The sequence below is a fragment of the Pholcus phalangioides genome, unplaced genomic scaffold, assembly GCF_987345545.1.
Source record: "Pholcus phalangioides strain wild (caught in Gottingen) unplaced genomic scaffold, Ppha-v1.0 ptg000015l_1, whole genome shotgun sequence".
Classification (NCBI taxonomy): domain Eukaryota; kingdom Metazoa; phylum Arthropoda; class Arachnida; order Araneae; family Pholcidae; genus Pholcus; species Pholcus phalangioides.
In genome coordinates, this window is record NW_028301608.1 from 65,872,482 (window position 1) to 65,884,127 (window position 11,646).

Here is an 11,646-nt window from a genome sequence, read left to right on the forward strand (position 1 = left end):
TGTCTTTTTATTTTCTCAATTTTGGCAAGAACAATGATGGAGTATGAGCATAAGAGCCATAACGCTTTTTTTTGTACGATTCCTTCGTAATAAATTAGAGTCACTGTCACGTACATATTCGACTCTCGTAGACAGGCCGAGGTAAGTTAATGAAATATATTATACAAAAAATGTTGAATGCCATTTTTTAAATACACTTATATAATCTTAGGTTTTTTTTCCACATAGACTGTCCTAAATATCACATAGTGGACATAGTGGATGTACTTGAAGGGTTACAAATTTCCCAAGGGTCCAAGTCATATGCATAAAAAAATAGGAGGAATAACTTCTTATGAAAGAATAGCCCTGTGTGCTAAAACGTCGAATCAGTGAAATGTTAACGCTGCTCTCCGAAGTCATTTATAAAAAACTGCATGTTTAGGCAATATTAGCGGAGATATTTGACTTAAGTTTCAAAAATGATCAGCACACCATCACCAATTATTGATGGTGTGGTTCTCAAATTGCACAACGTAAATTAAGTTCAAAGTTTTAAAAATTCGGTAATTGACAAACAGTTATCAAAAATGTAGGGTTAATTGTTTATTGTGAATAAAAAACAAAATGATTGAGTTCATTCTATTTGTGTACAGTCCGTAAAAATGCCAACTTTTGAGGTAATAAAAACTTATAACCACAGCTATAAGTTGCCAAAACAGTGATTTTATATATTTAATATCTCTATGAATATTGTATTTAAAAATATGATTTTTATGCAATTGACTTTCCAAAGCGGGATCTACATTTCCGAAATTATACGTTCTTGAAAACAGGGACTGTATAAAAAGTTAATTTATTTATCTTTTATATATACGACCACTCAAACAAATTTTAATATTTTAAGTAAGTGTAAGTCATTTGGAAACCTATATCTGTTGTGCAAGCAATTTGGGGCAGCCTGAAAACGCATTCATTCTTTGTAAGGTAATTTTATAACTGAACACTTATCTAGGATAAGTAATTTGCAACTAATCATTTAGTGATCACTTATTAGTCACGTATTCTGATATTGATCCTAGCCGAAAAAAGTTAAAACTTAAAAATATAACCTGTTAGATGCATATCAACACACATTCATATGCAACACGTTACATCTAATTTCAATGAACATTAGAGTGCTGTAATTTTCTTCTTAATAAAGAAATACATATTTGAACTGGAAACTATCCCATAGGTATATGTATAAATTTATAATCACCTGCCACTTGAAATAGATTTTTTTTCATTAAATAATATAGCCACAAAAATATTTGTAAGATTTTCTGTGAATTCGAAGAAGCGAAAAAAACTTGAATGTTTCCATTTACTTTATTTACGTGAAAGGAAAACGTCGGATATGTAGTATGAGTAAAAATCTTCACACCTACATATTTTTCTTTATATATTTCAATTTTTTTTTTATTTGACAATAACACTACAAGTACAATCTGCTACAAAAACAGAAAATACCGGTACAAAAAGCAGAAACAAAAAACATATACAAATACATAGATTAGGAACATTCACTCTGTAATCCCAAGGCACCTTCCAGTAAGTCTACAAAAATAATTTATTGTCTGTTGGCACATGGCAACTGTCATTCATTTTCCAATTTATGTTATTTTTAAAATAATCTTTTATCTTTATTTTAATGTAAAGTAGCTCAAAGATTTATTTAATATCAAGTTATGTGTACCTCCACTTTCCATCTTATTTGTGTAATCGGTATTGCATACTGTTACTGTTATCCATCATTTGTTAAACATTTTGTTACTGTTACGAATTATCTGTATTTATTGCATGATTTCTTCATAGTTTACATCTTTTGCAAATGAGTAAATATTGAAATTTGAGCTCATATTCGTACGGTTCATTGTATGAAAAAGATTTAGTATTTTAGGGTCAATGTGACAGAAACTCTTTTTAAATAATGTTTTATTGACTCCTATAATATTTTATTGAACCTTTCTTTACCATGTAATGACGGATTCCTCCCGATTTACGCAAACAGCGCTTTCAATTTAAGAATTGCACCGCACTATGTGAAATGCTTGTCAAGAGATTTTAATTCGAAAGCACTGCATAATTGACACTCAATAACACACACATTAATTTACCCTTTATAAGCGGAACATATACAGGATAGTGAGGAAAGTCCCTTCACCGCATTTAATTGGCGAACCGTTGATCGTGGAGTTATACTTCTAATCAGAAAAGTTATCCAAGTAACGTGTGGACCTCAGATAAGTCATTCATATTGCAAGGGGTAGGTACAGTTTTACTAAAATACAAAAAAATTACCCTTTTATACGGATACCCTGTCCTAAGATCCAATCAAAAAGTTGTTTTTCCCCCGTGTCGGCCTACAGAAAATTTCCCGTTTCTAAATGCATATTAGCTGAGATATTTTAATTCCAAATCTGAAAAAAGTTTAAAAAAACAGTATAAACATTAACGGAAAAAGCCTTTCCCCAATTTACGCTGCGCCCTAAATATTCTTCGACTTTAGAATTTAAATATCTCTGTGAATATTGCAATTGAAGACGATTTTTCTTGGTTGGACTTAAGAGGCAACAACTTTCTAATTAGGTTTTTCATCACAGGGTGTCCGTTTAAAAAGTTAGTTTTTTTATTTGGATAACTACACAACCCCTTGCAATATCAATGACGCATCTTAAGTCTACACGTTATTTGAACACTTTCTCTAACTGGAAGTATACCTCTAGGATCAACGCCTCGCCAATAAAATGCAGCGAAGGGACTTCCCTTATTATTTTGTATATATCCATACTCTTCAATGCTTCTAAACTCAACCTTGGATAATTATTAACCAAGTTTTTTAATTATTACGTTTTCTTCTTTGAGAATATAATTTATCATGACTATGACTTTTTAATTTCAATTTATGATTTTTTTTTCAAAAATTAGCATCAATCCAGTTTCATCATACCGTACAAATGGCAGATGTATTGGTGTAACAAGGAAAGGGGCCCAAGGGGGGTGGCGTCTTCAAAAGGTTTCGAAAAAATTGCCACCGATTCCACTCGTTTAAAATATTATACAAAAAAAAAATCCCGACGGAATTATTATGGGCCATTCAAAAATATTGTAAATATTGATATTTTTTGAACGCAAATAGAGGCAAAAGAATGAATTTCTCAACTCTAGAGTGACGCCATTTAAAGAACACATGATCAAATCCTATGTACCTATCAACTGAGCTATAGGGAAACCTATAGCTCAGTGGATAGGTACAGCATAGACAAAGAAAGAGAGAGAAAAAAGAGCGAAACACATAACTGCTTTTTCCTACAACAGCGAAGCTGGAGGAAAGAAAAGAAATTGAATAAGAAGTTTTTTATAGATATCGCCAAGAAGCGCAAGAGGCGATGAGTAGCCAACCTTTACTATTTTTAATAATTTTTTTGCTGCTTTAATAGTTGTATTCCGCTGATATATTTTTTTTAAATGTTTTTTAATGTGTATCAAGGTGAGATGAATGCACTTAATTTTTTTCATAATTTTTTGAGGACGACACCTTGGGACCCTTTCCTTGTAAGTTGCATGTGAATTTATTGAACAGCGATTAATATTTCTCGAGTTCAAATGGTTTTGATTCCATATTTTCTCCAACAAATGTAGAAAATTCAAAATGAAGCACTTGTTGACGTTCACGTTGGCTTTCACGCTCCTCCTGGTTTTTGTTGCAGCAAATAATGCAGGTAAGAAAACACACAAACATATATATCAGTTGGAGTTTTCCAGTTTAGATACTTATAAAAAAAAATAGCGGGTCGGTTAGTATATATTCGCGTTGAATGCAATGAAGTTAAATATTTAAAAAAAAAACGCGGAATATGTTTACATGCAGAAAAATTACTTTAGTCCCTCAAACGCATAAAAATATGAAATGCAAACTTGTCATTTTCCAGCTCATTTCTATAATTATTCATATCAATTAAATGAAGATCGAATATAAAACTCTACACAAAACTAGATTTCTCAATACATTTTTTTCATTATTTCAGATATGGTAATCCGAAAATACATTATAAGTGATCACACACTGGTGAAATAAATTAAGAGAATTTGCATATTTTATCGAATTTCATGAAAAGAACTGAACTGAATATAAAACCACTGCTTCTAGACAAAAATATCAAATCTTGTACGTCAAATACGTAAGTGTACACGTGTGTGTAGGCGGAGCCAGTAGAGAAACAGGCTTTATAAGCGCGCGTAAGTTAAGATGCATTTTGTTCGCTAGCACACCTCTCCGAATTTCTTGGTGTTATTTTGCAGCAATCGGTTAATTTCAAATTGTCACAGTAAAAATGAGTAACCACCAACGTTTAGATGATGGAATGAGGTGGCGAATTGTGGGGAGGCCAGAAGCAGGCCAATCTCAAGTCCAGATTTGTAGAGAGTTCAATTTAACGCCCAGCGTCGTGTGTAACTTATGGAAACAGTTCCAGGATACCGGATCCATCGAGAGAAAGCCTGGGCAAGGTCGTCCAAGAGCCACGACGGCCAGAGAAGATCACCATTTGTCGATTATAGCGAGGCGTAACAGGAGTGCTACAGCTTCTCAGCTCTCTCGTGACTTGTATGCAGCCACAGGAACCCGTGTATCAAGGGTGACTGTTTCCGAAAGACTTCACGAGAGAGGGTTGTTTGCAAGAAGACCTGCTGTTTGCGTCCCGCTCACTTCTACGGACAGGAGAATCCGTTTATCATGGTGCAGAGAGCATAGAGATTGGAGAATGGATCAATGGGTGACCGTTCTCTTCACTGATGAGTCCCGGTTCAGCCTAAGCACCGATTCTCGCCGTACGTTCATATGGAGAGAACCAAGGACCCGCTACCTACCCTCCAATGTCCGCGAAATCGACCATTATGGCGGAGGAGGTTTAATGGTCTGGGAAGGCATCATGTTGAATGGCCGCACACCTCTCCATGTCTTTCAAAGAGGCACTGTGACTGGTGTGAGGTATAGGGGTGAGGTCTTGGAGCCCTATGTTCGCATTTTCAGGGGTGCAGTTGGCCCCGAGTTCATTTTAATGGACAATAACGCGAGGCCACATAGAGCTCTTCTGCTCGACGATTTTCTAGAGAGTGAGGATATTCGCCGGATGGATTGGCCAGCCAGATCTCCAGACCTTAACCCTATAGAGCATGTCTGGGACGCTCTGGGGAGGGCAATTGCAACTCGCAACCCCCCCTCCGGAAACCATCCAGGGAATGAAAACAGCGTTGCTGAATGAGTGGGACCAATTGCCACAGGAAATGACAAACTGCCTTATTTCAAGTATGAAATCATGCTGCGAGACCTGTATATCTGTAAGAGGGGACCATACCCTCTATTAACCCATTTTTTTGTTTATTCTGCAACCGCTGTTTCATACCTTCCGACTCCAACGAGTGTTACGCACGATAATGCGTGTGTATTACAATTATTGAATGGTTATTTGTTTTGTATTGTATCAATGTATGTATATATCAAATTTCATTAAAATCGGAACAGTAGTTCTAGAGATAATCGACCAAGTCTGCAAATTCTCTTAATTTCTTACACCAGTGTACTTATTCAAATGAAAAAAGCCCAACATTTTTCCTTAAATAGCAGGGTCAAATGTACCCGTACTTTCATCCACAAGAATTTCTTTGTAAACAGATTGATATTCAAAATGCTTTTATTCTTTGAGATTGAAATTTGTTGTTTTATACGAACTTTATTTTTGTTTTCATATAGAGGAAGAAAACATACATGAAGCAAGAACCAAGAACAGGTAATATTACATCAAATTCTACTCAGCAATAATATTTAAAAAAATATAATAGAAGCTCCTTTTACTTTTATAATGCACAATTTCGCATACAGGCTCCATTTAAGAAAAATTCGAAAGGAAAACAGAATTTGTCTTAAATGCATTAACCTTAAAGCAGGGGTCTTCAACCTCGCATTGCAGGCCAAATGAAAACTTTCCATGAAGCCTGCGGGCCACCAATCATATCGTGGGGTATTCCCCGTTTTTAAACAGAGTTTCCCAAATTATTGAACATTACTATTAATTCTGAAAAATTATTTCTTTCATCAAATTTGAATTTTTATTTATTTCGAAATAACTTCGTTTATTGACACCTATTTTTTTAAATTTATTATTTCCTTTATTAATTCTGAAATTTGTTCCGATAACTCTGAAAGTATTGTTTCGTTAATTTCAAACATTTCATTAAAAAATATTTAAAAAAAATTCATTAATTAAATTATTTCTTTCACCGATTTTTCGACTTTTAACAATTCTGAGATTGCTATCAATAATTCTGAAATTTTCTCTATAAGTAGTGTTGCATTTAGTTGTTTCAGTAATTCTGCAATTAGAATAAATAACTAATTACAAATTTTCATCAATAATGAAATTATTTCTTTCATTAAGGTGTTTTTTCAGCATTTTAATTATTTCAGCAATCAGTCAATTTCAGTATTTATTCAAAACACTTTTTGAGGCAAATTCGAATAAACCCCGAATTCGTTGCGACTGCCCTTTCTTTGTATGAAATGCACAGCATTACTACCGAACCTGGGAAGTGTCTCACAGTTCACAGATTTCAGTGGCCAGCTCTCTTTAACGACTAAATTAGAAAAAAATATTCGTTAATCTTGTAAAGTAGCTATCTACTCAAAATGGTGGGCGGGCCAAGGGTTGAAGACTTCGGCTTTAAGTGGTTTTTAAAATTTCTCTGATCCGCGTACTATATAAATGCCACATTGGAAATCACTAAACCTTATGCAAAATGCCACAAATTTCTTGGAGTTTTTTTTTTTTGATTTTGTGCAGGTGATAGTGCTTCACCCCAAAACATTGAGTATAGTAATTAAAAAAAAAACAAGAGGGGAAAGGAAATACTCTATTTTTATTTATACTACATATATACACACACACATATTTCTGTCGTTCCCGAAGAGAAGAAAAAAAACCGCGTCTAGCTCCTGTTATCAAATTTTGAAAAAAAAGCCAACTCCGCCCATTGGCAGTTTATCTGGCAGGTTGGAAGGGGAAATGGAAAATATGTGTGCCAACAAAACCCTCTGTACAGAGCTTGCTGAAATAAGAGCGTTTTAACCCCTTCGCTTACAAGCGAATTGGCAAGAAACTCGATGCTATTTGACGAATCGGTAATAAATACAACCTTGTGTGCCCTAACCTAACAGCACATTAGAAAAAGGGAAGGGGGGGGGAAACAAAAGAGTAAGACAGTATAAAAGATGAGAGAATTTTTTTTTTTTTTTTTTTAATTATATAAATCAAATTTATTGTTATCATATAACAGTACAAAAAGAAAAAATTTACCAAGGAGTCAATCAAAAAAATGACCCATTCTGGTAAATGCTAGTAAAGATTAGTATGGAAAACAGAATAGTCAACTAAAAAAAAAAAAATCAAAATTATTCAAATTAAAATAAAAATTAATGGCAACAGAGGAGTGCAATTTAAAAACAGTTCTACATGCTGCAACTAAAAATATAATTTTTTTAGATGTTGGAATGAAAGCAAAAACGACTAGATGCAGCATGTAGTTAAATTAAACTGTTACGTTATTTAAGGATTATATGAGCAACAGAAATAACATTAAAACAAATTTTCTATACCATCTAGTGAGAATATGTATTGCTTGACACACTTTTTAAAGGATGATAAATTAGTATTGTGAGTGATTTCTGGTGGTAATGTATTGTAGAATTTTGGGATAAGGTAAGTAAAATGTTTCTTCAACAGTGTTTTATGAGGCAGCGGAAGTGAATACATATTCAGCACATTAGAAAAAGAATGTACCTATAAAGTCTAAATTTCTTTTCACTCTCACCCTACCTGTTCTCCTTCACTCTTATAAGATACACCATATGTGAGTAAAAAAAAATCACTATCTGGGTATGCAAAGAACTCTCTAAAAGGAAAAAAATGTTTAAGGTTTTTTGCAAGAAAGCTTTGGGATGATCAGGCGAGAGGAAGGAAAACAGAGCGTGCTTGTTTGAATTCATCCCACTGGTGGTTGGATGCAATATTATGTCCTTTGATCGTAAAGTGGTTAAGGACGGGAGATATCTTAATTGCCGAAATAAGAGTCATCAAGTTAGGTGAGATATCTCACCATCATCGCTGCAATTTAATGACTTGTCAAAAATTAAGATTTATCGTTGTAGCGAGATTTCACTGTGCGCTTCGTGTTTCCAACAAGGTAATTTAATGTTACAAAATATAGCTAATACATAAAATAGGTGATTAGGGTAGGTATATATGTGTGAGAGTACGGTGAACACATTACTCACATTCTCGTTTAGAAATGATCAAATGTTGTCCGCGACGAATTCATTTTAAATTTACATACAAAAAATTTGTTGCAACTCTTTCCGCAATGAATATTGGCATCTAATTGCAAAGCATCTCTGTATGCATATAGAAATGTCCTCTCCTTTTGTCAATACAAGATTCATTGAGAGACTGGTTATTTGTGGAGATGAAGATTACAAGGAAAAAAATTCATCACTGCCCCCACGGGGACTCGAACCCCGGTCTCTCGCTTGGCGGACGAGTGCTCTACCATCTAAGCTATGGAAACAGAATATTTCAACCTTGGAGCGTATATATATGCTGAAAGGCACCGTACATAGACGACGTCAACAATAAACTAATCGCCCGTGAATGACATAGGCCAACCAGATGACCACATGCATATAGAAATGTCCTCTCCACTTGTTAATACAAGATTCGTCAATAACCAGTCTCTCAATGAATCTTGTATTGACAAGTGGAGAGGACATTTCTATATGGATGTGGCCATCTGGTTGGCCTATGTCATTCACGAGCGATTATTGATTGTTGACGTCGTCCATGTACAGTGCCTTTCAACATATATAGTCAAACCTCGTTAATGAGTCACTCTTGGGAGCGCAAAAATATGACTTAGCAAGCGGAGTGACTCGTTAAGCGGAGTAAGACATAGCTGTGCCAATTCCTGCCTGAGAATAAGTGGGACTTCCAAAAAGTGACCCGGTAAGCGGAGTGACGTGTTAACCGAGTGACGCACTAACGAGGTTCGACTGTATACGCTCCAAGGTTGAAATGTTGTGTTTCCATAGCTTAGATGGTAGAGCACTCGTCCGCCATGCGAGAGACCGGGGTTTGAGTCCCCGTGGGGGCGGTGATGAATTTTCTCCCTTGCAATCTTCATCTCCACAAATAATCAGTCTCTGAACGAATCTTGCATCTCTGTATAACTGAACAAAATATTCTTTATAGCTGGAATAACGTTTGAGATTGATTTTATTACTGCGATATATTTTTATCCCAAGGATGCAGTTGCTGAAACGAACAGCGTTTAATCCGAGAAGCATTATGGCTAGGACATACGGTACGAATAAAACGTAAGTATTTTATCTGTTCAATTCAGAATATCGTTAACTTTCTACCATTCACAGTGTACGAATTTTCGTAAATCCACTTTGGTTTTACTTCATAAACCCGATACAGAAAGGTTGTACATTTTCAACTAACGCTACAAAATAGAAACCTGCACCAAAAAGCGCGAATAAATATCATTTGACAACCAATTGAACATTGTTCCAAAAGCATTTGGAAATGCAAATATTTTTTTTATACATGTAAGGGCATCTTTCTTACAGGCATTTTGAATATCAACGTATTAGAAGAAAAAAATCGATATGCGATTAATATTAAGTCATTTGATTAATATAAATTTAATCGGATTTATATAAAGGAAGCAGGTCCGTTGGTGTGCTAATGCTTCCGATTTATATCCAGCAGCTTTGGTTTTTTTCAGCCTTAAAATCTTCGTCTGAGTAAAACCAGATTCTGCCGATTTTGAGAATTTTTAGGAATTTTTTCTATGTGCTTCACTAGAATGTGAAAAATCCCTAACAAAATATACTCTAGCTATTTTTATATATATGGAAAATTTAAAATCCGGTCTTCTCACCGCAATAGGGAAAAATGGCAAAAAATTATGGGATATATAGTGCGCGTAAATTTAGCTATTATAACTTTAATTTAGCGTAAATATTCTAACATCGCGTGCAAGAGAACTTTCAATGCTAACGTTACATTGCATATGTGAGGGTTTTTCAGTCCTTGCAATTCCGGGCTGCCGCGATTATTTCAGGAAAATTCGAGAAATTAAGACGAGTGCGGGAAATCAGTAATTGCGTCACCAAACATGTCGCCAACTTCGCATGACAATTGCTAAAAACGGCGAAAAATGGAGCGCTCTACTATAAATCAGTGGTTTAAAATGAATTCACGAAAAAACCAATTTAATGTACAGGGTCTTTATAATTAAAGTTCCACTTTGAAATGGCCATAAAAAAAACGAAAACTGCTGGGCAAAATGTTATGACGGCATGCGATCCAATTTTCCGCAAAAAAAAAATCTAAAACTTACCACCTGGCGCTGTATGCAAAATTTTTAGACGAAGACTTGGAAAAAATTTTAAACCGATGTCTTCATTTCTAAAACGTGTTACAAAAAGGCATATTCAAAGTGGCGTCCACCATTTTTTTAAATCTATAGTTAAATCGCATTACTGCGTTCTCAACAGCAGCTCTTGGCATATCAGGAGGAATGTTACGGACATATCGGTACCATTGCGGTCTTGCATAACCCTACAAAGTTTCGTTTTAGAAACGATTAAAAACATTTTAAACCGATGTCTTGCCTTATTTCGTTTAACAATATTGCATACAGCACCAATCCCTGCTGGTGGAGAGTTTTTGAACTATTTTTTGCGAAAAAGCGAATCCCATGACCTCCTGCAAATCACTACCAAGTCTTATAAAATTTTTTGTCCAGCAGTTTTCCTTTTATTGCCATTTCAAAGCTGAACTTTATATACCCTGTACGACATACGCGATATACAATATTCAGCCACAATTTTCATTAACACAAGGTGGCAATCCTTGATTTTAGTGAAGGATAAAATGCAAGGCTTTGTTGAAAATAAATTTATAAATTCCATTTATAATTAAATCGGGACGGTGAAAGTATGGAAACTCCTCAATAAAACGGGTCATGGTTACGCAATGCAAGTCCAAAAAATAATTTACGTATTTGTACGAAATATTTCATCACGTAAAACCAGATTTTTCAAGTCTGGTACACATGCAGGTCCGATCCCGATTAAGTCAAAAAAATTTGGATTGTGTGGATGACCTATTTAATGTCAATCCAGCATAGGAATCATTCAAAAATATCAATCAAGTGAGATGAAAATATAAAATAACCGTTATCACAATACACACTTAAACATTATAAATCTATTCTGAATTCATTTTTATGTCATGAGAATATTATTTCGAAGCTAATCTCGTGATTCGATTCTCCCTTTGGCAGGGGCTGCGCGAAAAATGGAGGATCTTGTAACAACGGCGAAACATGCTGCGCATCGTGCATGAAATGCGAATGCAACACCCGCTGGAGTAAAGGATGCACTTGCACGAACGACGTCTGCAAAACTGGGAAATAGATCGTTCCTTCGACGTGCGAAATACAAAAAAGGATTAATAAAAACAGTATTTACTGCAATGATTTAGAGAAGTCAATTTTTAAAAC

General features: G+C 34.9%; 1 protein-coding gene and 1 non-coding gene across 2 annotated transcripts; one reads left to right on the plus strand and one right to left on the minus strand.

The window, feature by feature from the left end:
- LOC149076540 (uncharacterized) lies at window positions 1-11,619 on the plus strand. Its single transcript, XM_089244124.1, has 5 exons — window positions 1-141; window positions 3,664-3,743; window positions 5,774-5,810; window positions 9,374-9,445; window positions 11,428-11,619. The coding sequence occupies exons 1-5, from the start codon at window positions 44-46 to the stop codon at window positions 11,558-11,560; spliced, it is 420 nt and encodes a 139-aa protein (XP_089100250.1). The 5' UTR covers window positions 1-43; the 3' UTR covers window positions 11,561-11,619.
- TRNAG-GCC (transfer RNA glycine (anticodon GCC)) lies at window positions 8,569-8,640 on the minus strand. Its single transcript has one exon. It is a non-coding gene; the product is annotated as a tRNA-Gly (tRNA).
- Window positions 11,620-11,646: the final 27 nt, after the last annotated feature.

Coding starts and splice junctions, on each gene's coding strand:
- LOC149076540 (XM_089244124.1), top strand. CDS start 44: ATGAGCATAAGAGCCATAACGCTTTTTTTTGTACGATTCCTTCGTAAT. Junction 142..3,663: donor ACTCTCGTAGACAGGCCGAG/GTAAGTTAATGA, acceptor CAACAAATGTAG/AAAATTCAAAATGAAGCACT. Junction 3,744..5,773: donor TGTTGCAGCAAATAATGCAG/GTAAGAAAACAC, acceptor GTTTTCATATAG/AGGAAGAAAACATACATGAA.